The 27,018-nt window shown below is 49.5% G+C and overlaps 1 protein-coding gene across 4 annotated transcripts in view; it reads right to left on the bottom strand.

Moving 5' to 3' along the window:
* The window catches only part of BIRC6 (baculoviral IAP repeat containing 6), a 2,208,279-nt gene that overhangs the window by 1,279,300 nt on the left and 901,961 nt on the right, over positions 1-27,018 (bottom strand). For all 4 annotated transcript variants that reach the window (XM_078648748.1, XM_078648749.1, XM_078648751.1 and 1 more), the window contains one exon: positions 15,150-15,283. In XM_078648748.1, coding sequence (XP_078504874.1) covers positions 15,150-15,283 — 134 coding nt within the window. The remainder of the gene's footprint in view (positions 1-15,149; positions 15,284-27,018) is intronic.

The raw sequence follows: 27,018 nt of genomic DNA, 5'->3' as shown, positions 1-27,018 counted from the left end.
CCTTGATGCACAAGACACATCGAGAAATGGTTTCTTTGTGCACCGCCCGTCCCTTCTTAGCGCCCACGTAACCAACAAAGAGTTGGTCATCCACCCGGAACAGATGTGTGCGATCCAGATAGAATGAGCGCATGTTTTAGGTCCAGACGGTGGAGCCTCTCTTCCTCTTTCGAGGGATGCGGATGCAGAAAGAAGGTGGGCGCAGTGATGGACTGCCCGATGTGGAAGGCTGTGACTACCTTGGGCAGTAAAGAGGGTCGGGTCCGCAACACAACTTTGCCCGGATGGACTGAAAGGAAAGGAGGTTTAGAAGAAAGGGCCTGGAGCTCACTCACTCTCTTGGCAGAGGTGATGGCAACCAGGAAGGCAGTCGTCCGAGTAAGAAGGCGAAGAGGACAGTTGTGAAGTGGCTCAAAGGGAGAGCACATCAGATAAGTTAGAACAAGGTTCAAGTCCCACTGAGGCATCACGAAAGGAACTGGAGGAAACATATAGGTGATGCCCTTCAAAAACCTATTTACAACTGGGGACTTGAACAAAGAGGGCTGATCAGGTAGCCTTAATTAGGCGGAAATTGCAGAGAGGTAGCCCTTCAGAGTGCCCAGAGCAGAGCCCTGCTGGGCAAGAGAAAGAAGAAAGAGGAGAACCTCTGAAAGAGGGGCAGAAAGGGGATCCACAGCCTTTGCTGTGCACCATGCCACAAATTTGTTCCACCTGCAGGCGTATACCGATTTTGTGGAGGAACGCCTGGCTGCCAGAATGACATTACAGACTTCAGGAGGCAAGTCAAATGGCCTCAACTGCCGCCGCTCAATCTCCACGCATGTAAGTGGAGACTGGACAGGTTCGGGTGGAGAACCGTCCCCTGCTGCTGCGACAGTAGGTCCTCCTGAAGGGGCAAACGAATCGGGGGATCGACAGACATGCTGAGGAGCTCGGGATACCAGAACCTTCGTGCCCAGTCCGGAGCCACAAGGATGACTTGTGCCCGGTCGCGCCTGATGATCTTCAGCACTCTGGGCAGAAGAGGTATAGGCGGAAAGGCGTACAATAGACCGCAACTACACTTGAGACGAAAAGCGTCTCCGAGCGAGTGCCGCCTTGGAAATTCCAACGTGCAGAACTGATGACATTGCGCGTTTTCTTCTGTGGCGAATAGATCTAACCAAGGCTCTCCCCACTGCTGAAAGAGGCCTTGCACCAAGTCCGAGTTCAGATGCCATTCGTGATCCATCATGCACCGACGGCTGAGTTCGTCCGCCCTGGTGTTCAGGGAACCTGCCAGATGTTGAACCACCAGGGTCACACCCTGATATTCCAGCCACTGCCAGAGGCGCAGAGCCTCCTGGCATAGGGTCCACGACCCCACCCCGCCCTGTTTGTTGCAGTACCACATGGCGGTGGTGTTGTCCGTGAACACCTGCACTACACTCCCCCGGACAGAGGGGAGGAATGCCTTCAGGTCAAGTCGGATCACCCGCAGCTCCAGAAGGTTGATATGGACCTGGGACTCAGCCGGAGACCAGAGGCCTCTGATCTCCGCCTCTCCCATGTGGCCCCCCCAGCCCTGGAGGGACACGTCCGTCACAACTACGTGCTCCGGTTGGGGTAGGGAGAAGGATCTGCCGCTGACCCAATCGCGGTCCATGAGCCACCACTGCAACTGTCTTGCAGTGCCCTCCGAGATCAAGACACGGTCGAGCAAGTTGCCCTGATGCTGGGCCCACTAAAACTTCAGGTCCCACTGCAGAGCCCACATCCGCCACCGGGCGTGATGCACCAGAAGGATGCAGGAGGCCATCAGCCCCAGAAGCCGCAGCGTCAACCTGACCGAGACTCAGGATAAAGGCTGAAAGATCGGAATCAGAGCCTGAATATCCTGAACCCGCTGTTCGGGAGGATAAACCCGAAACTGCGCCGAGTCTAGAACCGCTCCGATGAAGAGGATCTTCTGAGAGGGACACAGGTGCGACTTCGGCACATAGATGGAGAACCCCAGCAGGTGCAGGAGGTCGGCCGTAGTCTGGAGGTGGTTGACAACTGTCTGGGGCGAGCCCGCCTTCAACAACCAGTCGTCGAGGTAGGGAAAGACTGACAACCCTAACCTGCGCAGATGAGCTGCGACCACCGCAATCACTTTCGTGAACACCCGTGGGGTGATGGTAAGGCCGAAGGGGAGCACGGCAAACTGAAAGTGCTCGTGGCCTACCGTGAACCGCAGGTAGCGCCGGTGGGCCGGCAGGACGGGGATGTGGAAATAAGCGTCCTGCAAGTCCAACGCTATCATCCAGTCTGCTGGGTCAAGGGCAGCTAAGACCTGGGCCAGTGTCAGCATCTTGAACCTCTCCTTCCAGAGGAAGCCATTGACGTTCCGCAGGTCCAAGATAGGGCGTAGGCCCCCTTTGCCCTTCTTGGGAACCAGAAAGTAGTGAGAGTAACAACCACACCCAACCTCTGGCCCAGGAACATGCTCGATGGCCCCCTTGGCCAAGAGGGCCGTAACTTCCTCTCACAGAAGATTTAAATGATCCCCCGACACGCGGTGGTACTGCGGTGGCATGGCTGGAGGGGTCGCCTCGAAGGGGAGGGAGTAGCCCTTTCGGACGATTTGCAGCACCCACCTGTCCGATGTGATGTTGCACCAGAGGAGGAGGTGATGGCGAACCCTGCCCCCCACTGGCGTCTCGTGGGCCTGAAAGCTCGGACTAGGAAGGCTTTGAGGCTGATGCTGCAGGGGTGGATGTGGACTGGCCGCGCCGTTATCCCCGGGCACCGCCACGGCGGTTACCACGTCAGCCACCGCGGTGGATGTTAGTCTGCGGCCCGTGGCTGGCAGGACGTGTGGGGGCGCCCCTTCCTTGGCCACGAAAGGGGCGAAAGGCAGCAGATTGCTGGCGCGGGGCCGACAGGCCCAAGGACTTGGCCGTAGCCCTGGAGTCCTTAAAGCGCTCAAGCGCACTGTCTGCCTTGTCGCCAAAGAGGCGACGGCCTTCAAACGGCATGTCCATAAGGGTGTTTTGGACATCAGCCAAAAAGTTGGGGGACCTCAGCCAGGCGTGGCGACGAACCGCCACCGTCGTTGCCATCGCTCTACCCAGTGAGTCCGTGGTATCCAGTCCACATCTGATGGAGTACCGTGCCGCATCTCGACCCTCCGCAAGGGCTTGGGCGAGTTTAGTCCGGGCCTCCTCCGGACATTGTGGCAGCATGTCTGCGACCATGTCTCACAGAGAGTGGGTATAATGGCCCAAGAGGCACGCTGTGTTGACTGACCCCAAACTCAGGGAGGAGAACATCTTTTTGCCATATTGTTCGTAACCCTTGGATTTCCGATCTGGGGGAGCCGTCGGGAATGCCGTCTGGGAGTTAGAGGCCTGAATGACCAGGCTCTCGGGGGTGGGGTGGGTGGACAGGAAGCAAGGGTCGCCCGGAGCCGGGCGGTGGCGTCTGGCCACGTTCCGATCTACAGGAGGACCTGTAGCAGGCCTGGACCAGGTGCCCAGAAGAACGTCAGACAAGGCCTCATTAAACGGCAACAGGGGCTCCGAAGAGCTTGCCTGCGGTTTAAGGACTTCAGTGAGGAGGTTAGTCCTCACGGCCGCGACGGGGAGCTCAAGGGATAAGGCCTTAGCCGCCCGCGTCAACACCACACTATAGGCTGCCCCCTCCTCCGTAGCCACGGTAGGAGGTGAGACAAAACCAGTGTCTGGCGAAGTGCCCAGACCACTGGCGTCCCCAAGCTCACCTGTCCAGTCCTGATAAGACTGGCCCTCCCGTGCCAGAGGGTCCTCAGACCCCTCCCAATCCTCCTCGCCACCAATCTCCTGGTATGCAGGGTCAAATGATGGGGCCGTATCATAGAAGTAAAAATCTCCCATCGGCCTCGAAAGCGGAATCGAGCGACGCCGGAACTGGACCGAGGGGGGGGACTGGGGACGGCATCGACCGTGGTCGGCGCCGGGGGCGACACAATAGCAGCCGGCGCAGGCGAGGTCGTAAGGTCGCCCGGCGACGACCCGGATCCGGCATAGTCCTGCGGCGTCTGGACCGTAGTCGGCGCCGGGGCCGAAGCACCCGACTGCGCGGGGCCGAAGCACCCGGCCCGCTCGGATTCCCAGTCGGGGCCGCTGGGCTCGAAGGCACCGCAGAACCAGACGGAGGAGTGAGCAACCTCATGGCCGTGAGGAAGGCGTCAATCTCCTCCGGCGTCGCCTTCTGCCCAGGAACCGGCGGGTATGGAGCAGGCCGCGACGCCTGCCGCTCCGGTGGAGCCGCGTGGGCGGTGTCACTCGAACCCCGGCCGCGTCGTGCGGGCGTCGGGGGGAGTCGGCAGAGCCTCTTACCTGAGGACTTGGAGCTCGAGGAGTGGTGTCGATTCTCTGAGCCGTGATGACTCCGGCCCCGGGACCGGTCCCTCGACCTCCGTCCGGACTGGGACCTCGAATGGCGCCGGGCCGACTGCCGAAGCTCGAGGCGCTTGCGGGACCACTCCCGCCTAGCCTTCGACATCAAGGCCCTGCAGTCGGGGCACGACTTGTTATCGTGGTGGGGCCCCAGGCAATGAAGACATCGGCGATGGGGGTCGGTAACTGACATCAGTCGGTTGCAGTCGACGCAGGGTTTAAACCCGGGCATCCCTACCGGCACCGTCGGAGTCGTTCGACTTCGAAAAATAGGATCAAAAAGATCAAAAAGTTTAGTCAAAAAATGACTAAAGGGTTCCACTGTTCCCGGATCGGCGCTTGCTGGCGCGGAAAAAATAGGAACTGACGTCAGCGCGCGAGGGCAGCGTCTAAGTACTCCGGCGACGTTATCCTGGCGCCAACAACGACGAATGCAGAGCCGCAGATGATGCCTACTGACGCGCAAGGGTACTGCTAAGCAAAAGTTTCCAGATCCAGTCTGACGCCTGGGGGTATTCTAAGGTAAGGAATCTAATACTAACCTGTTTCTTTCAGATGCAGGTGGTGGTGACTCGCCAACCTGATTCATGGTGGTGGTGAATCGCAAACCTGATGCGAGCTGGTAGTGTTGAATCGCCATCCTGATGAATGGTGGTGTTGGTGGTGATGAATCGCCCACCTGATGCGTGCTGCTGGTGAATCACCAACCTGATGTGTGGTGGTGGTGGTGGTGAATCTCCGACCTGATGCGTGGTGGTGGGGGTGAATCGCCAACCTGATGCGTGGTGGTGGGGGTGAATCACCAACCTGATGCGTGGTGGTGGGGGTGAATCACCAACCTGATGCGTGGTGGTGGTGAATCACCAACCTGATGCATGGTGGCGAATCGCCAATCTGATGCGTGGTGGTGGTGGTGATGAATCGCCAATCTGATGCGTGGTGGTGGTGGTGATGAATCGCCAATCTGATGCGTGGTGGTGGTGGTGATGAATCGCCAACCTGAAGCGTGGTGGTGAATCACCCACCGGATGCGTGGTGGTGGTGGTAAATCGCCCACCTGATGCATGGTCCTGGTGGATAACCAATCGGATGCGTGGTGGTGAATCGCCAACCTGAAGAGTGGTGGTGAATCGCCAACCTGAGGCGTGGTAGTGAATCGCCAAACGGATGCGTGGTGGTGAAGAATCGCCAACCTGATGCATGGTGGTGGTGAATCGGCAGCCTGATTTGTGGTGGTGGTGAATCGCCAGCCTGATGCGTGGTGGTGGTGAATCGCCAGCCTGATGCGTGGTGGTGGTGGTGAATCGCCAACCTGATGCGTGATGGTGGTGAAGAATCGCCAACCTGATGTGTGATGGTGAATCGCCAAACGGATGGGTGGTGGTGGTGGTTATTATGGCGGCACAAGTAGGGGCCAAGGTTAAAGTTGGGACGGAACCCCAACAGTGGTAAGCATGGATGGAGATGCTGTTGACTAGACCTAAGTCAGCAAAATAGATGAGGCAGCTGCTGCAAGGTTTTGCTGCTTGGCAGCTAACAGGATGTCCATTGTCAACAGTGGGTTAGATGGGAAAGCTGACAGGTTCTGAAGAGATGGGTTCGCCAAAAGGGCAATCTGACACTGAATGCACACTGAGGTAAACATAAAATGAAAGATTAGTCTGAGAACTAAAAACTTTTCAGAAGTTTCCTAAAATGTCAATGGTTTCTGTAAAATGCAGTGGTATAGGCAGGGAGTTCAAGATGTTGGCCGTTGGGTAAGCAAAAGTCCGACCGCTGGCTTTGCCACTGCACACCTTAGGGACAACTACAGATGAGCAGAGGTAGAAGAAAAATATGTCAGTCGGTAAGGGCTGAGTAACCGGAGTATAAATGCAGGATTTTGGCCATATATGGATTATTGGCAGATGCAAAGACTTGTGAATACCTTCATTAGATCAATCGGTAGTCAATCAATGAGTTGGTGATGGGTGGACGGTCAAAGAGGAAGACTCATCAGTAGTCTAGCTACATACTTTGTTTAAGTTGCAACGTTTGAAAGATACTTATGAAGCATCAAATAGAATGCACTGCAACAATCCACTCAATAACGCACAGAGCACAGCGAAGGACGAGTCTGGAAGAAGTAACAAGATTTTATTTTTCATTTTTTACAGTCTCAGATGGAAAAAGCATGTAGAATTAAGTTCACATATTTGTGCTGAGCAACTTTATCATCAAAAATAAAACCCAAGTTACAGCTCAGCTGACAGCAGGTGTGGAAGGAGACCCGTGAGGCAGGCCACCATTCATTTGTCACATTCAATGAAGAATCTCCGATAATCACGTGTCTTCTCACGAAGACAGCAATCGAAGTCAGGCAAGAATGAAAATTCAGTGGAGAGAGAGCAGGGTCTCCATCTAGCTGAAGAAATATCTGGATATTGTCCTACTTTCTCAGCACCTCCAAGCCAGACACGTAACAAGCCTGGCCAGAACAAACAAAGTAGGGTACGGAGAAGAGCCCCGAGATGAAATCTTTAAGTGAACGATGTAAGGATAGTAGAAGGCCTGAACCCGACCGAACAAAAAAAAGACATTCAGCAAAGGATTGTAAGATTATTGGCCCATTTTGTACATATATATTTTTTACTTTCTTGATGTTAAGACAAAGTTATTTTTATCCGTACAAAGTATTTTGGTAGGTGCTTCTATTAAAAACTCCAATTTTTAATCTCCAGATGCTTGAGTTTTAACACCTTCTTTACTTAAGTGTTTAGAGAGGCACTGGGCATCTCCATGAAAAAGATGTGGGGGGCAGGTGTATTTTTTCCTGAAGAAACACCACCCTCGTTTGGCGAAAATACTGCCTTACTTTTGAAATATGGGTAGTACAGGCACGGTTTCTGAAGGTCAAGAGCCAATAGTGTGTAGTTGCTTGAGGGAGGCCCTAGCCTGGAAAAGTGATTTTTATTTTACTTCTTTAAATAAGTTCCTGCTGTGGTGACAAATAAATCATTGCCCTGGGCCAGATCTAAGAAATCAATAACAAAATACAAGGTGTAGCACAAGTTGTGCCTGGTCCAAAATCTAGGCAGGCCAAAGTAGGTAAAAAGACTAGCACTTTATCTAGATTTTCCACACTTGATGTGCAGCATAAATATGATTTAAAGTGGACTTTACGGGACGTGGAGTGGTAATCACATTCCCTCACTGGCTGCTGTTTGGGCGGTTTCAAATGAGGGGACTGTGCTACTAAACATTGTTGTGGTATACATATGGCTATTTTAACACTATTATTTGCTAGGTTAAAAATATGGTAATTCGGAGTCTGATCAGTAATGATTTAAGCATGTGCATCTATGAAAGAAGCCATACCACCAACGTTCTAAAGACATGCCCCACAAACGCAACATACAGCTTATTGCCTGACATGGTATAAGCATAATAGACCATTAGCAGATTTAGAGTTGTATAAATTGCTAATATTCAAATTGAACTGTGCTTTGGGAGTCTGTGAATCCCTGAAAATAGGTTCTGCTTCCTTGTTCTGCCGTATAGCGCCTACAACCTGCTGCCATTCCTGCCCGGGGGCTGCTGACACGGATCCTTTTCTGCCTCCATTGCTAAGCATGATCCAGGGGGACCGCAACACCCAGTCTGCTGTGCGTGGCGCACAGCCAACCACGTCACTGCAGAAGCGTCAGGAGGCGCTTCAAAAGCGGCCGCAGGCTCCCGCAGCGCGAGGGCCCATTTGCGCCCGGAAGAGGCAGTGCTGGGCCAGGTCATTTTCATTTGGCGCTTTGGACATCTATGGACCTTCATTCTGAATACTAGGCCCAAGGACTGAGATCTAGGAACTGAGGTACGAGGCCATTACATTATATTGTTGTGCAAACAAATCTTGTTAGAGGAAAAGGGCACAGAAACCGTTGATTAAATCACTAACAGGCCAATGAGTGGTGGGAACTTTGGATGCTTTTCTTCTAATGCCAGAGTCGGCCCTTATCCATGAAATCGCGCTTGCTGAGCAAAGATTGTCATTAGAGCCACAACACCCTCCAAGACAGCCTATAATGCTTGACCCAGTAGACCACTCTAACTCTGGCCCTAGTTCTCCCTTGATTAATGCATTGCTTAATCAGGTCTCCGCACCAGACGACGCCCCAAAGATAAGTGATCCAGCCACTAGACCTAAAGTATTTACCAGAGGCCAAAAAAGCTAAATCAGCCAGGGGGGTAGTCCCTTATCTCAGTCCAAGAAACGAAAAGGGCAGGGTTCCAATAAGCAATCATATCCTATATCAAAAAGAGGGCGCAAAGGTATAATAAGGGCGGTTGAGGAGGAAGGAACCCGTCTAGTGACTGACACTGTTAATACTGCTAAGGAGTCTCCCCCATTATTTCTATCTCCCCTGCAGATTGACAGCTGGGAGTTCTGGACCAAAATGGGTGAGGTTGTATCAGCCTTATTGAACCCGCTGATACAAACGCTATCCAGATTGGAAGCGAGCATAGACAAACTAGAAAAGCTCGCAGGCACTGTGCATATAAATCAGCAGAGTCAGTAAAGCCATAAGAGCACTCAGTCCCCTCAGCCACACCAGGATAACACATGTCAATGTAGCACTAAGATATGCCATTCCAGTGAATAACTACTATGACGTTTTCAACCCCTTAGCTGATAATGACTGACTGATCTCATTAAACGGAGGATCAGCCGTGGATGCAGGCATCATGAGGGACAACACGATTGTAACAACACTTAATGATCGTCTGGAAGTTCAGGAGACACCTGATCCCAAGTCTCCTTACAGGATAACTGTAAGGGAACTCCCTGAGAAATGTACCACCGGTTACCTTCACATAGGGCAAATGCATAAATGGGACACTGATTCCAATGCATTTATCACATATCATTTGAGTATCAATAACAAATCAATCCTTGGATCCCAGGGTAATAGTCATATTGCTGAACTAGTTATAAGTAATCGGCAATTGACTGCAAATACCATTAGTACAGCTACGATTACGCCCTCGTTGCAATATCATCTAATAACATGCCTGATTGACCCAATTAGTGACAGTGATCCATCATGTAGTGCAGATACCCATGGGTGTGTACCCATAGTCAAAAAAGATGTAAATAACAGACTAACATTAATATCCTGGAACCTGGTGGGGATTCATTCTAAACTTCAAGATCCAAAATGGTTCTCCTACATAGCAAAAAATGCTATCTGTGTCTGTCAAGAGACCTGGGCCTTGAATAGGGTGCACATAAATGGCCATACCACATATAGTGTGGAAGCTAACCCGCCCAAAACAACTGGTAGGCTAGAGGTGGGCAGCTAATTCTTATAAAAAATACCCTAGCCTGCAAGTACAAGCAATTATCAATAAATTCACAAGATGTCATGGGGATTCAGCTTGTCTTCCAGACCGGCTTAATTTTGTCCTTGTTTAATGTTTATGCTAGGTCAGAATCACAAAGTAGCGAATCTCCTGCACTTTCACTGCTAGATGACTTGGTGGGAGTTCATCGATCTAATTCTAAAATTATAGTTGCAGGGGATTTTAACGCTGCATTCGAACCCTCTTTCCTACTAAACGCTTTGCTCGAGGAAGAGGATAGTTATGGGGTATTCCTAACCTGGTTGCTGGCGAACATGGTCAACGTCTATCAAATGTCTCCTTGCAGACTGCTTCTTTAATCACAGGTAGGAGCCTGAGGGCTTGTAATGGGAGAAATATATCTGATTTAGGAAGACAGGCCACTTTTAAAAGGGGAGCCTACACAAGTATTATTGATTATATTTTTGTTGACATAAGAGTGTGGTCGTTAGTGGAAGATATGACTATCGAACAAAGGACCGATAGCGATCATAATTCTTTATCTCTAAAAATGGGCTCAGATTTGAATAGGAATTTCTCAAGTCGTATCTCTAAAATTTAAGAGCCCCATATAACTAATAACCGCAGAAGAGTTAATTGGCCCAAAGTCCAAGCTGATCAGGACTTATACATTCGAATATATAAGCTTTTTGTATTGTTTTTAACTAACCTGTGTAGTAGTGTGGGAAGTACACAACCCCCTGAACTAACGCATATTACAGCGGTGCATCAGGAGTTGTTTGAAGTTTTACAAACTGTTTTTACCAAAAATAGTTTTGGTAGAAGGCCTGCTAGCATAGGGGGAAATAAATGGTTCAATAACAAATGTAAGAGAGCCAAGAAGGTTCTGCAACTTGCAATCAGAGAGTCCTCTAGAGCCGAAGTAACCTGGCTCGCAACAGTTATAAAGCAGCGCTAAGTAAAGCAAAGCAAGACTTTGCTGATAAAAATTCGCAAGATCTGGTCCTAGCTGCTCAATGTAGAGATCGTCGCCTCTTTTGGCATATCGTCTCAAAGGGCAGCTTGGAGAATGTTTCCACTCTCAGTTATCATATTCAGCCGGAGGCTTGGGTGGACTATTTATCAAAACTATATTCCAGAACAGAGGACCAGGACAGTTTAAATACCCACAGGGCGATCAAAATTCAGTAATTTTTGCCCCTGTGGTAAATGCAAACAACACAGCATTGGCTTTCAGCCTAGAAGACACCCTGTCTGCGATCAGTAGATTAAAGGCTGGTAAAGCCCCTGACCCTGATTTGATACCGGGTGATCTGTACAAATCTGAACCTCTGAAATAGGCTGCGTATATAAATATTTTGTCTAACTGCATAGTGGCTGGCTGGGATATTCCAGAAACCTGGAGGGGAGCCGAGATAATTACCATCTACAAAAATAATAATAATAATAATCCACATTTGTATAGCGCACAATCACCCGTTAGGGTCTCTAGGCGCTGGGGGGCCGTCGGGAAGATTAAGCGAGCTATTGCCCAGAGTCACATGGTGCTGGGCTAACCTGCCGCCGGAGCCGGGGATCGAACCGTGGTCCCCAGATTCCAGCGTCAGTCGCCCTGGCCGCGACGCCACACCTCTCCCACGCAAAAAGGGCGAGGCTGCTATCCCTTCCAATTATAGACACATCAGTCTGATAGACAATTTACAAAAGATTTTTGCCAAGCAAGTTTTAGATCAACTTCAAGGCTGGATGGACAATAACATGATATTGTGCACATAGCAGGTGGGTTTTCGTTCTAAAATAAGTACGTGTGACCAAGCTTTCAGATTCACTTTATTAACATGGAAATATGTGCTACTCAGGAAACAGAAGCTCTATGTCGCATTCGTGGATCTGCGAGCTGCGTTTGATCTAGTAACCCGTGACTTGTTATGGAAGACCATGCTCGGCCAAGGTGCTCCAGCGGAGTTGGAACAGTGATAGCCAGACTCCACATGGATAATTACGCCCAGGACAGATGGGGGAAAAATGGCGAACTAACAGAGAAGATACTGATACAGCGAGGGGTGCGCCAGGGGTATGTCCTCGCCCCCACGTTGTTTTCTTTGTTCATTAATGATGTGGCGAGTCGTTTAATGGGCTGTAGGAATGACGCACCCTCCTTGAACGGTGAGAAAGTCCCTATCCTGCTTTTTGCAGATGACTCCCTATTAATATCTAAAACACCTAAGGGTCTGAACATTTAATTGGATAGATTTCTAGAATTTTGTAGGGACAGGACATTAGAACTTACCACCTCCAAGACAAAATATATGGTGTTTGGGAAAGTACGGGGAGGTCTACAGGCGATCAAGATTTCTTACGAACCCATTGAATGGGTAAAAAAAACTTTGATTACCTAGGCGCTCAGTTGGGAATAACAGTTAAACAAGAGCTACCTAACTCTATGTCAAAGATCTAAACCCATACTAACATTCCACAAACAATCTTACACCCAAACCCCTATCCCCAGAACTGGAAATATACTGTGCAAAAGCCCAGAGTGGAGCTCTGTACGGAGCCGAGATATGGGGCTATACTACTGTTAATAAGTTAACAGATCTGCGAAAACATCTTTGTTAGGTCTCTCATTTCGGTACCTATTACAAATCCTTTAATTCCCCTTTTTTGCAACCTTGGGTTGAAGAGAATTGGAGACATGGCTGCCCTGAAACCCTTAATCTACTGGTTGGGTCTGTGGATAACCCCCCAACTTATTGATTGCCGAAACTCTTTACGGGAGGTTATGATGATCAATGGCGCAAAATAACTACCATGGCTTAAACATAACGCAGACTGGTGCAAGTCAATGAATATGTTGGATCTGTGGGACAAAGGGCTACAAGAGGTGATTTACTGAGATTAAAAGTGAGGTACTGGGAGGTGGTGGGAGATCACTATACTAATAATTTAACTAGTGGTCAGTTATCTAAATTCTTAGCTATAAAATCATGCTCACAATTTGAACCCTTCCTGGACCAAATCTCGCCCCCTCTTGCTAAAAGTTTATATGTTAGATTCAGATATGGCAATCTGCTCCTAAAATGTCCTGGAAAGGAGGCGGTTGGTTTATAAGTAGATTCCTGCCTTTACTAAAGATAAAGAAACTTAAGAACATGTTTTGTTTTTTTGTCCCAAATATCGACAGATACGTAGGAGGTGGATAAGACCAATTTGCCTTAATGTAGGAGCAAAGCAGTACCAGATTGCATATAGAATTAAAAAAGCGGACGTGTCTGGACCAAATGTTTTTGCTGTTAGCCGCTTCTGATTTGCCTTCTGGATTATCCGACAGAAGCTTTTACCATAGCTTGCACTGCAATATTAACGGTCTCATGTTGTACATGTACTCTATGCATTGCATACTGTAGGAACACTTCCTTTCTTTTTAACGCATCTGCAAGCAGTGTGGCTCCCTGTAGGAAGCCTGTACTACAGTTGTTTTTCGTGTATTCGGATGTATGCTTGGCTGACCATTCCTATAGCCCCCATTTTAATTGTGATTTGGAAATGTACTAGTTTTTATACTTTTAGACTGTAAATAGACGAATGTTTTTACTTTGTGTATACTTTGATGGTTTTTGAACGAGTAACTGAATAAAGTTATTTGATGATGATGAAGTTAATCAATATACACTGTAAGCAAAAGTCCACAATGTGTTGATTAATGCATTTTCTGATAACCAGGCCCCAAGTAAGCAGTGGATTGCTAACTATTTCAACAAACCATTCAAACTTCTCCCAGTTTCTCAACATACTGCGCAATTTTCAGAATGCCAGAATTAGGCTGGTTTGCAGATTCAAAATGATGGATCAAGTTTCCTCAACCCTTAGATAGATTTACTGCCTTCAAGCTGCCTATATTATTAAGTTTAAAGAGCAGCATCTGCTGCTCTGCGGGTGGTTCTGCATTCCCAAACAATAAGGGAGTTTGGCCATTTGGGGCCTGGGGCTTTAACTCCAGATCTTAGGTATTTCCAGTAGTCTGCCTCTGGGCCCTCAAGCTGCAGGCTAGACACTGATTTCAGAGACTAATGCCACGTTTCACACACTGGGAGGAAAAGGCCAGAGAGTGCCAAAGGGATACGTAATAGTTTGAGCAGTGGCAGGAACCTGTGCCACTTCAGGAGTGCATTTCATTAAAGAGCAGCATTTAACCAGAGGGAGAGGAGAGGAGAGGAGGCATTTCCAATTTTAGTACCATACCTCTGCAGTAAAATGGGCTCTGGGATAGCTCAAACTGCTGCACTGGTATGAACCAGGAAATCACTGAAAGAGATTCTGTGATATAAAGTGACACTACACATTTAGGTGTCATGGCTCTTAGGTTTTCTGCTATTACATGATCTCACCCCAATTTGATGGTTGAGATCACTTCTGGTTCCTGCTGTTTCAGCGCACTTGTGTGTGCGCTCTGTGGGGTGTATTACGTGTAGTACTTTTTGGCATTAGGTCACCTAAATAGAGTAAACGCAAAGGGGTGAGGACCAAGAAAGACTTCTGAGCTCTGTCCAACACCACACAGCCAGAAGCCACATGATAAGGAGTATCACCATATGGCAGATTTAATACAGGTGGTCCCTACTACTGGAACATCTGAATGCCCCAAGGCCTACTATGGAAGGCGCAGATCTTAAGGTGTTATTGGTAGAGAACTCCCTGGAGGAGGTGAAGGGGAGGCTGGAACAAACTTAGAGGAGGGTTTATTGTCTCAACATACCAGTGAGTGAGCTAGAGTGGAAAATACAGGAACAGGAGTCGTCATTACAAGACAAACTGGGGGATTGATCAAGCAACATGGTCAATAGCAAGGAGAAACTGTCTGCTCCTGCAGCCCAGCATTTATACAGGACCGGATGTATGATGATACAACGCAATCACTTAGATCGTGTTACATTACATCACTGTTTTTACAACGCAAGTCGTTAGGACTTGCGCTGGAGGGCGCTGGAATTAGGAATAGTTTGATTTACTATTCCAACTCCAGCCTCCGTTACAGTAGGGAAGGTGTTGGAATAGTAAATCACACTATTCCTTAGTCTAGAGTGCATCCAGCGCAAGTCGTCATAACGACTTGCGTTGTAAAAACAGCGATGTAAGTCTATTGCGGTGTTTTGACCACTTTGTAAAGGTCGTTTCCACATTTAACAAGATATCATTTGCGTAAGGTGCACCATCTTCAACATCAAAAATCTATTTCTAGAGCTTGCAGCATGCATTTAGGAAAGCACAGGCAAATAATACAAACAATCACTTAGTATTAGCACAAGACAATGGTCCTTTCAGATTTCTCAATGGTCAAATGTAAAAAAAAAAGAAAAAGTCGATAATCAATTAATAAGCTACGGAGAATTTTGATAAAGAAAATCTAAATACCCTCAGTTCGTCTGTGCATGGGCAACTGTGACTGTAAAGGAGACAGAAGATTGTCCAGCAGATTAAGCAAACTTTCTAGTACTCCGCTGTTACTTAGAGATCTTTGGCCAATGCAGGAGAGCAAAATGAAGACCCTGAAAGAAACAAAAGAAAATTAGCTGCATTTCTAGATTTTCATTTAGGCATCCATGATGTTAAATGCTCAAGAATACATGTCAATACCCTACACCAATATCTTTAGAGCTTGATTAGGTACAGAACCAAATGCTAAACACTCCATCTAGTGATTGGGATCAGCATGTACAGTCAGGTTTTTTGGGAATCAAAAACTATGTGAGTGTGTGTGTGAGAGGGTGCGTGTGCGAGTGTGCGTTCGTGTTCTTTAGGTCCGACCATTGGTACACTCTGAGTCGGAAAGCATTCCATTTTTAGTTTTATATCTCATGTTTTAGATGGAGTGTGTATTATATTATACACAAACATCACTTACGAGCACATAATTAAAGGTCTTCAACCTGGATGGAGGAGTTTGCTTGTGACTACGTATTTATGAGTGTACATACTTTATTATTAAAGACCTGGTCATTTTCCTATAGATAATTTTGCAGTGCTAAGATGTACAAAACGAAAACTAAGGAGAAGCAAATAGTAATGGTAAGTACAGGCCCTTTAACTCCAACAGGATTAAGTTGGTGAATCACTAAGGAATTCTTTGATCACAAGCTTTGTGAAAAGGATTTCTCCAGAATACTTCAGTCTTGAGAAATATCCTAAAACAGATATAATTTAACTCGGTGCAAAGCTGGTGTTGCAGCACATTTCATTGTTGTGAAGACTATAAAGCCAGAGTGCGGTATCCCCGTTTCAGCTGATTGTAAGAGTGTTGAAGCAACACCTGCACGGGGGTCAACCGCTTGTTTATGGCGTGGATAGAGTGAGGTCAATTTTTAAAGGTATGTGAGGGCAGTGGTGTCTTGAAGTGAATTTTAAGAGGGTGGCACACTGGGCCACAGATAAACGTGCTGAAGCCACCTACAAAGGAGACAGATAGACAGACAAACCGACAAATAGACAGATAGATCCCAGTCGACACTGGGTAGTTACAGTTAGGTTTGCATTTCCAGAGGAAATGGATTTATTAGTTTGCTAATAACCATGGCAGGTGATGAATCTTCATGAAACGTTCCAAAAAATGCTCCTTTTTGCTTAGTTTCTGCATGAAGAGTCTTAGGGTGATCCGTCAAGTGGGGGTCAAGAAAAAAAAGATGGGGGGGGTGCAAGGATCCCAAAATGCAAAATCTCCAGGCAATATCCATAGGATATTTTGAAAAGGGCTATAGCCAAAATGGATTCCCAAGAATTCTTGGAGATTATTTATATATATTCATATACAAAGTGCCCGTTGCCCCATTTTTAAGCCCTCCCTGCCACATTCCTATTGGATAACAAAACGTGGCAAGTGAGAGGGACTTCTCATATTTACAATGGTTGGAATAAATGATACACTTATAGTCAGAAAGTTCATAATTAGCACTGATGATTCCAGTAATCGCGCCTTTGCTCGTATCACTTTTGTAGTAGTTGTTCTGAATCTCTCGTAGAACGAAACACACAGCACACCAATACATTGTACACTGAATAGTTGCAGGCAATCTTCTCCCAAGTTAGAAGTTCTGCACCACTCGCCCAGTCGCAAATTTCGCGGTCTCTAGGTACATATCGGCAGTATAAGGCTGCCGAACATCTTGCCGGCGGGTGCCTCCTTGGTGAATGTGGACTTCACATGAATATTTTTCAGGACAAATTTCGGAGCATTCTTCAGTTTACAAAGCTGTAGCTTATTAAAGAAAAGGTGGCAAGTGAGAACGGACCGCTATGAGCACAGGCACAATTACTGGAATCATCAATGCTAATAATGAACTCTGGGCCATATGTATCAAGCTAATTTTTTGTCGCAAACACTGATTCGCAAAAAACAGCATTTGAGATTAAAAATTCGCTATTTCCTATGTATGAGGCGCAATCACATCACAAATGTAGAAATCGCAAATATAGCGATTCGTTACGTTGCGAGAACAAGAATTCTGCGAATTCCCTAGCGATTTCTTATTTTGCGATTTCCTCAGTTTGCGAAATCCACAAACGTAATATCGCAAATTAAGAAATCGATATGCAATGTATGAAAAAATCGCAAATAGCGATTTCACAAAATTCGCAAATTAGAGAATTGCAATTACCATCAAGTATGAGCAGCTGGTAAACAGGTTCAAACTATTTAAGGAGTCCCACAATGCAACACATTTTTCCACAATGGCTGGGCTGTATGTGATAGCCAGGAGGCTGCGACTCAGAGCTGCTGCACAGAGGAGACACCAGGAGAGGCTATCCGTGCGCACATTACCCTGTTCCAGCGGACTGAGGAGGACATGCATACACACTACAGGCTGGATGAAGAGAGCATCATAGACTTAATTGAGGAACTCAAACCTATTCTTGAACACCCCACACGCAGGACACACACCATCCCCACCCACTTCCAGGACCTGTGCTCACTGCACCTCTTGGCATCAGGTAGCTTCCAGAGGGTGATAGCCTCAGTAGGAGGGGTGTCACAGAGTGCATTGTCGTGTTTTTTTCCACGCGTTCCTCGATGCCATGGTACAGATGCTGCCCCACCACATCCACTTCCCCTGCACCCCACATGCACTAGACCAGACCAAGCAGGAGTTCTATCAAATAGCACAGTTCCCCCAAGTCATAGGATGCATAGATGAGACACGTCGCCATATCCCCCCCCTCCCACAAGGAGTATGTGTTTATGAATCGCAAGTCAAACCATTCCCTGAATATACAAGTGGTGTGTGATGCCAAGCACATTATCACTGACATTGTAGCTAAATACCCAGGCAGCACCCACAACTCGTTCATCTTTGGCCACAGTGGGATCCACCTTCGACTCACTAATGGGGAGTTTGGAGAGTTCTACCTTCTAGGTAATTGCATAGGAAACAGTGACAACAGTAAAGCACAGCAGTGGCAGGACAGTGTGTAACCTATTTCCCCTTGCCTCACAGGTGACAGTGCGTATGCAGTCCGGGACTTCATACTGACCCCATACCTGAATCCTGCAAACGCAAGGGAGCGGAGGTACAATGGTGCTCACATTGCCACCCACAGTACCATTGAGCGGACCTTTGGTATCCTCAAGAGCCGTTTCAGACGCCTGCATAAGAGTGGAGGAGCACTGCAATACAGCCCTGAGACCTGCTGCAAGATGGTTGTTGCGTGTGCCATGCCGCATAACATTGCCACCCGGAAAGGCACCCCAATGGAGCTCAGCGATTCAGACACATCAGATGAGGAGGGGCCGCTCCAGGACGCAGGCCAGCCGGTGTGATTGGAGCAGCAGCCGGGCGACAGAGGCGAGATGACATAACACAGAACTATTTCTAGGTGAGAAAAGATGACACAATGCTATGCATTCAGGATAAACTGAGTTTACTATCCTTTAAATCAGGATTCACGATATCACACAGCCTGTGTGGCACACAATGTGTATAGTATTATCACTCACATGTTTGATTCACAGTGCATTAAAAAAAAATTGTCCCTGGGTTGATCCACCCATTGCCATTCGTAAGTCCTGGCATCTCAACGGCGGCGCTGACGTCCCATTGCCCTGCGCCCCAGTGCACATTTCCCTCATCAGTGGCATCTGCAGGCCTGCCATGACGCTCACTACGGCGCCTGTCCTGCTGGGGGGGGTGGAGTGAGGCTGCTGCGGCTTGACTGTGCATCCTCCTCTAGGGAACTGAGGACTCCTGTCCCACCTGTGGCAACTGTCCGCAGCTGATCCACAGCACATGTTACCTGTAGTAATCCCCTGGCCATGTCCTGATTGCTATGTGCAACCTCCAGCTGCATGCTAATGCTGCGCCGGGACTGGATAGAGGTGGCTGAGGCCAGTCGGTTAACAGCCCTTGTGAAGAGTTCAAGGCGTGTGGAGGCGCTGGGTTTCACAGCGCCTAGCAGCACAGTCCGCTCGTATCTCCGCACAGAGTGCCTCCAGGCCACCCATAATGCCCCTGAAGCCCACCCTAAGCTGTCTTTGGATTTGACGTATTCCTTTCCCCTGCAGGGGCTGTGCCTGAAGCATGTTTCCCTGGAGGCCGCGGAACACTGACTCCTCTCCTGCCGCAGATGTACCTGGGGATGGACGGGCCCTGCGCATGGATTGAATGGCAGGTGTGGGACTTTGAACAGCTCGTTGTCTGGATTGTGGCACAGACTGTCCCTGGACCTCATTAGCCTCTTCATCGGTGTCACCGAATTCGTCCTCAAGCGGTGGCAATGGAGCCACTGCAATGCGCCGGGGGCGTTTGGGTGAGATGACTGGGCTGCCCTCCTCCTCCTCCTCCACTTGCCCTCGTCCTGCAACACTGTGGGACTCTTTCTCCCCTCCAGGCCTCTGGCCCTGTGTTTCTTGTGGTGCTATGGACGTAAATGCACACATTAATTTGCTGTCCAGCCTTGCATTGGTAATGCAATAAATTACACTATTTGGTTTATTACGTGGGTCCTGACTGTCTGTACAATGCCTTCACTCACACACATACTGCTTGAGACTAGCTGGGTTTCACTGTTCCACTGTTTGCTTCATGTGACTACATCTCCCATAATGCATTGCTGTGGTTGTGTGTGTGCCTGCACTGGATTGGCATTTGGGATGTGTGCCTGGGTCTTTCATGGGGGTGGGGGTGGGGTAGGTCGGTATCAAGGGTGTGATGGCATACTTCTAACCTTGTCTTGGTCCTGATAGGTCAGAGCTGTCTAGCTCAGCCACGCCGCTCACACTCTCTGGTTGTAAGGTACCCTCCACCCATTCCTCCATTGGTGTGGAAGCGGGGGCAGTGGATGTCCCTGTACCAGTCAGTTTTGCCTCCTGCAGCCTGGCAGCAACCCTTTCTTTCGAACGCTGGCGCATATCATACCAGCGTTTTCGCAAATCCTCGACGCTGCGGTGGGTGACGCCTATGGAATTGACTTTGTCTTGATCTCCGCCCATATCCTCCTTTTTCGGGTCTCTGGCACTCTGAGGGATTTTTTACCAAATAACAGCTCATGGCTGTGCACCATCTCCTGAATGAGCACCTCCTGCTCCCTTTCAGAAAACTTCTGTTTCCTCTTTCTCTGGCTTTCATCCTGCTGCTGCTCATGTGTAGCCATTTCTCCACTCTCTGTTGCACTGCACTGCTGCCTCAGCCCTCCTTCCAGCCTCTCACTCTGATTCTGGGACTCAGGTGCAGCATGGGTAGTCACACTTCCTGGTTGTGATGTCATGAAGCTGCACCTGAGTTTCAGATTCCCCGTTTTGCGATTCCTTAATTGCGAGTTCGCTAATTATGCGAAATCGCAGTTAAGGAATCGCAAACCAGGTAATCGCAGTAAAATCTATGAATTTTAAGAAATCGCTCTTTATTTGCGATTTTTTGAGTACATAACGATTTGCGATTCTTAAAATGCGATTCGCTATAAATCGCTATTTGGGAATCACAAATGAATATGCTACTTACCAGTATGCATCTGTTCTTGGCATGTAGGGCTGCTAACATTCATATCTATAGCATAGATCGCCGCTTAGTGTTGGGTCCGGATGATAGCACATTGTTGTCCTGGAAGAGTCTTCGAAGTATCACGAGATAGGTGGCTCCTCCCCTGGACTACAGTGCGCATGGGCATCGACTCCATCCCCAGATTGTTTTTAGCCATTGTGGCAAAGATGGAGTTTAACTGTGTAAGCGATGGCCATGCTAGAGATTAAATGCAAGAAAAGTCTGCAGCCGCTACGGGCGCCGGGGAGGAGGGCGGGCGATATGAATGTTAGCAGCCCTACATGCCAAGAACAGATGCATACTGGTAAGTAGCATATTCAGTTCGAGGCATGTGGGCTGCTAAATTCATATCTATAGCATAGAATACATAGCAGTCCCTCCATTAACGGCGGCCGCCCGTGCCAGCTGCAGAAGTCTGAAAAAGCGTTTTAAGAACAGCCTGTCCTACAGCTGCCTGCTGTTTTGAATGCACATCTACACAGTAATGTTTAGTAAACGTATGTGGTGTAGACCATGTGGCTGCCCTACAAATGTCTTCCAAAGGAATGTTACCTAGGAATGCCATGGAGGCCCCCAATTTGCGTGTGGAGTGCGCCTTGGGGGGGACCGTTAAAGTGCGCTTAGTCTTCTGATAGCAAATCTGAATACACTTAACGATCCACCTGGCTATTCCTGCTTTGGAAATGGGGTTGCCTTTATGCTGGGCTGCGAAGGCAACAAAGAGTTGCTGTGTCATTCTAAAAGGTTGTGTTCTGTTAATATAGTACATAAGCGCTCTTTTGACATCAAGCGTATGGAGCATTCTTTCCGCTACTGTTTCTGGGTTTGGAAAGAATGCGGGCAGTTCGATGGTTTGATTGACATGAAACTGCGACACTACCTTCGGGAGAAATTTGGGGTTAGTGCGCAGCACCACCCTGTTTGAATGAATTTGTATAAATGGCTCTTGGATTGTGAGCGCCTGCAGCTCACTAACACGTCTTTGAGACGTTATGGCAATGAGAAAAGCCACTTTCCATGTGAGGAACTGAAGCTCACATGAATGCAGAGGTTCAAATGGGGGACCCATCAATCTTGTGAGCACCACATTGAGGTTCCACACAGGAGCTGGCGGGGTCCTGGGAGGGATGACCCGCTTCAGCCCTTCCAGGAATGCTTTAATGGCAGGCACCCTGAAGACAGAGAGATGCTGCCTGTTTTGGAGATAAGCCGCTATGGCGGATAAGTGTATCCGAATGGAAGCGTATGTTAGATTGCATTTGTAAAGATGCAACAGATAGCAGATGATATTAGGAATGGATGCATCGAGCGGGTTGATAGCGTGCTCGGTACAGTAGATGACAAACCGCTTCCATTTTGCTGCATAGCAAGCTCTGGTAGTGGGCTTCCTTGCCTCCCGGATGATGTCCATGCATTCAGGGGGCAAATCAAGGTATCCAAACTCTAAGACCTCAGGAGCCAGATCGCCAGATTGAGCTGCTGCGGATCTGGATGCTGAACGGTTCTGCGTTAAGAGCCGGGGTGTGAGGTGCAGTCTTTGATGCGGTACCATGGAGAGTTCGAGGAACGTGGTGTACCACGGTTGTCGCGCCCACGTTGGAGCAACTAGGATGAGCGTCAGCGAGTGTTGCTTTAGCTTTCTTGCCACCAGCGGAATGAGAGGCGCTGGGGGAAAAGCGTACGCGAATCTGCCTGACCAGTTCATCCATATCGCATTGCCCTGCGATAGTGGGTGAGGGAACCTGGCGGCAAAGCTTTGGCATTTTGCGTTTTCCTCCGTGGCAAACTGGATGACCCCACTGCTGGAAGTACGGGCGGAGTACTGATGGATGTAACTCCCACTCGCGCATCTGGTGGCTGTACCTGCTGAGCAGATCCGCCATCTGATTGTCCGGGCCCGGGAGGTGTTCCGCCATGAGGAAGATGTTCCTCTGAATGGCCCACTTCCACATGCTCTGAGCCAGATGAGACAACTGTGGAGAGTGCGTACCTCCCTGCTTTTGAATGTAGTACATGGCTGTCATGTTGTCCGTCCGGATCAACACGACTTTGTTGCACAGATGTACTCTGAAGGACTTGAGAGCCATGAAGATTGCCATCAGCTCTAAGTAGTTGATGTGCATCTTCCTTTGTTGCGTTGTCCATAGTCCCTGCACCGTGTAGTGGAGCACATGAGCCCCCCATCCCTGGAGAGATGCGTCCGTCGTTAGTGTAATCTGTGGCACAGGCTCTTGGAACGGTCGGCCCTTGCAAAGGTTGTGTGGATTCCACCAATGCAGAGAGCTGTATGCCCGACCCGTCAACAACACTAGGTCGTTTAACTGTCCTTGAGCTTGAGTCCACTGATGCGCTAAGCATTCTTGGAGCGGACGCATATGGAGCCTCGCGTGCGGGACTATGAAGATGCAGGAGGCCATCATGCCTATCAACTGCATGAACACTCTCGCTGTGAGTGAGTGTTGCGGTCTGAACTTTTGGATCAGCGCCTGGATGTTGGCGATCCTCGCTGGCTTTGGCTGAGCTGTGGCAGCCAGAGTATTGATCGTCGCGCCCAAATACTGCCGCACATGAGCCGGCTGAAGGTGCGACTTCGGGTAGTTCAGTGTAAATCCTAGACTGTGAAGGAGGTGAATGGTGTGGGACATATCTGCGGCGCACTGCTGGGCTGACTTTGCCTGAACGAGCCAGTCGTCCAGATAAGGGTAGACATGTATACTCTGTCTCCGGAGGTGGGCCGCCACTGTCGCCAGACATTTTGTGAACACTCTGGGAGCAGTGGTCACTCCGAAGGGGAGTACCTTGAACTGGTAATGCCTGTTTTGGATGGTGAACCGGAGGTACTTTCTGTGGGATGGGTGGAGTGGTATGTGAAAGTAAGCATCCTTGAGGTCCAAGGTTGCGAGGAAGTCTCCCTGTTGTAACAAGGGAAGAACCTGCTGCAGTGTCAACATGTGGAAGTGTTGTGAAAGAATGTACTGGTTTAAGGGGCGTAGGTCTAGAATCGGTCTGAGTGAGCCGTCCTTTTTTGGGATTAAGAAGTACAGGGAATAAACCCCTGTGCCTTCTTCCTCCACTGGCACGAGCTCTATTGCGCCTTTTTGCAGCATCACCAGAACCTCCTGCTGCAATAAGTGCAAGTGCTCTGCTGACATAGGACGGTGTTTTGGGGGCATGGGTGGAGGGGTGGATGTCAGCTCTAAACAATAGCCGAACTGGATAAGTTTCCTGACCCACCTGTCTGTGGTGATGGACTTCCAGACTGGCAGGAACTGTTGGAGTCTCCCCCCGACAGGTGTTGGATGGTCGGGGGGCAGTGACAGGGAGTCACTGTTTGTTGGCGGCAGAGGAACGGGAACTGTTGTTGCCTCTGCCTCTACCCTTGGCACTGTTTCCTCTGTATCCACCTCTGCCCTGCTTGCTGTAGGAGGATTGCGCACCACTTTTATTGAATGGCTTCTGCTGCGACATGTGCCCTCAGTTAACACCTCGATTGCCTGAGCGATGAAAAGTGTTCCCTCTAAATTGTTGTGACTGGAGAGCTCCCATGGACTTGGAAGTCTAGGTATCTTTTTTGATCTTCTCCAGGGTGGTGTCCACCTCTGGGCCAAACAACCTGTCTGGATTAACGGGCTGGTTGAGGATAGTAGTCTGTATCTCTGGCTTGAATCCAGAGATGCGGAGCCATGCCTGACGCCTCAACATCACACTAGTGTTGATCGCTATCGCTGCTGTGTCCGCAACATCTAGCGCACACTTTATAGCAGCGTTGGAGATGAGCTTCCCCTCCTGGATAAGCATTTCAGCTCCCTCTTTAAACTGGTCTGGGAGGTGTTGTAACAGCTGCTCTAGGGTGTCGTAGTGTGCTCTATCGTATCTGGCCAACAGAGCCTGCGTGTTTGAGATGCGCCATATGTTGGCCGCCTGAGCTGCTACCCTCTTCCCAGATGCCTCCAGCACTTTTGACTCTTTGTCTGGGGGAGGAGCTTCACCCGTGGTTTGGGAGTTTGCCCTCTTGCGGGCATTAGAGACCACCAAAGAGTCCAAAGGCAACTGGCCCCTTATGTAGGTCGGGTCGCCAGGTGCCGGTCTGTATTTCTTCTCAATGCGTGGGTTGACAACCCGTGATCTTGTGGGTTCCTTGAAAATGTCTGCCGCATGCTTAAGGACCCCTTTAAACATTGGGAGAGTCTTGACAGTTTTTTCAGCAGTAGAGAAAGTGTCAAAAAGGAAGTCCACCTCCACGGGGTCAGCATGCATTTCCACTTTATGGTTTGTAGCTGCCCTTTCAATTAAGGCATTAAATGCTGCAGAGTCCTCAGTGGGAGACGGCTTTACGTTATAAACCTGAGGATCCTGGACCGTCTGCTGGTCCCCTTGATCACCAGTGTCCATCCATGAGTCCTGTTGCTCATCAGACTCTGTATGAGCAGGAAAATTTTACTCCTCATCTTGCTCCCCTCCATCCCCATCAGAGTATGTGGGTGAAGGTGTTGCACTCCTCCTATGCTGAGGAAGAATCTGCTCCACCAGAACTGGTGTTTCTGGTGCAGGCTTCTTATGTTTCAGAGGAATGGTAAACGACTGCAAAGGCTGTGAAGTAATCTTCCTCTTGTATAGCGTGAGTTTCCCGGTGTCGGCATCGATGAAATGCTCCGACCGTTCTTCAACCAAAGGGTGTCGATGACCCAAAGTCCCAGCCGGGTGAGTTGACTTCGACACAGTGTCCTTGGGCACCGACCGCGGTGCAAAGGCCTTCGGCGCCACCTTAGGCGGTAACGTGTAGAGGAGCGGCGCCGATGTGGTCTTCGGTGTGTCTGCCGGCTTCGGTGCGGAAGGAGTCTTCGGTTCCGATGCCAAAGCCTTGTCCTTAAGGCTCTTGAGGGAGTCAGAGACCTGCTTCGTAAAGGAAGCGGACGGTTTCGTCGATCCGACCGATGTCCTTGGTCCGCCCCCAGGGGAAGACCCGAGCGTGGATGACTTGTGTTTGTCCGGTCGAGGCGCAGGAGCACCCTTGACTGGTGCGCTACGATCACCGTCCAGAGTTGCAGACGTCGATGCCGACGGCTTCGGATCGACGGGTTTCCCTTTAGGAGTAACGACCCCAGACCGTGGCTCTGCGCCCTTCACTGACTTCGCGTCAACGGGCCCCTTGGTCTTCGGCGCGACAGACTGTCCCGATGTAGGCTCGACAGTCTTCTTGGACGTCGGCTTGTCCACCTTGGTTGACACCGGCTCGACGGCCTTCTTCGAGCTTGGCTCCTTGACCACCTTCGGCACCCTTGCCTAGTCGACAGCTTGCATCGGTTTGGAGGCCCCCGAAGACGACGGCGTCGGTGCCGGAGCAGACGTCTTCGGTTTCGATGGCGTGTCGGCCATCTTTGTTTTCATCGATACCGAGGGTTTCAGTTTCGGTTTCGATTTTAGTAATGGCGGCTCCGCGGAGGTGTCCGTAGCCGGGCCGGAAGGCGGGGCCGTGGATCGAGGTGTAAGGTCTTGGGTAAGGCCGCGTGGCGATCCCGTGACCTGAGCCTTTGTAAGAGTACGAACGGGGCATAGCTCTTCCTCCGAGCTATCTTCCATGGCCCCATATGCTTCGTCGTCGTCCCCTACCTTCGACGAGTTCCTCAATGTCTTGACTGTGGATGTCCGCTCCGTCGTCGTACTCGACCTCCACCGGGGTAGGGGAAATCTGCAGGTGACGCACTTGCTCGTCTGCCTCGGGGTCGTCAAAGATGTCCACCGGTGTCGGAGCCGATCGCTGGGCCTCAAGGCGCGCCACGCGCCGAAGCTTGATCGTCTTCTTCGATCGAAATCTGGAACAGGCCATACAGTTGGCCTCGTCGTGGTCCGGCGACAGGCACTTGTTGCACACAGGATGGACGTCAATGTGTGGGTACTTGGATCCACACACGGGACATTTCTTGAATGGACTCCGTTCCATGCCGTCGACGTCTTGCTGCGTCGACTAGGCCCCGATCACCGAAGAGTCACACGACCCCCCGGATATCCGACTCCACGAGCTGGAAGATAGACGGGACCGAACGCGAACAATACCGACGGTGCAAAGAAGGCCTTTTGGCCTTGAAAAAGTTCTATCACGATTCCGAACAGGAGACGTCGAAATCACATCCGAACCCAATAGCGGAAAAAAACAATCTGGGGATGGAGTCGATGCCCATGCGCACTGTAGTCCAGGGGAGGAGCCACCTATCTCGTGATACTTCGAAGACTCTTCCAGGACAACAATGTGCAATCAT

Source organism: Lissotriton helveticus, chromosome 6, assembly GCF_964261635.1.
Source record: "Lissotriton helveticus chromosome 6, aLisHel1.1, whole genome shotgun sequence".
Taxonomy (NCBI): domain Eukaryota; kingdom Metazoa; phylum Chordata; class Amphibia; order Caudata; family Salamandridae; genus Lissotriton; species Lissotriton helveticus.
Note: the sequence above shows the minus strand (reverse complement) of the source record. Positions and strands in the feature narration are given on the sequence as shown.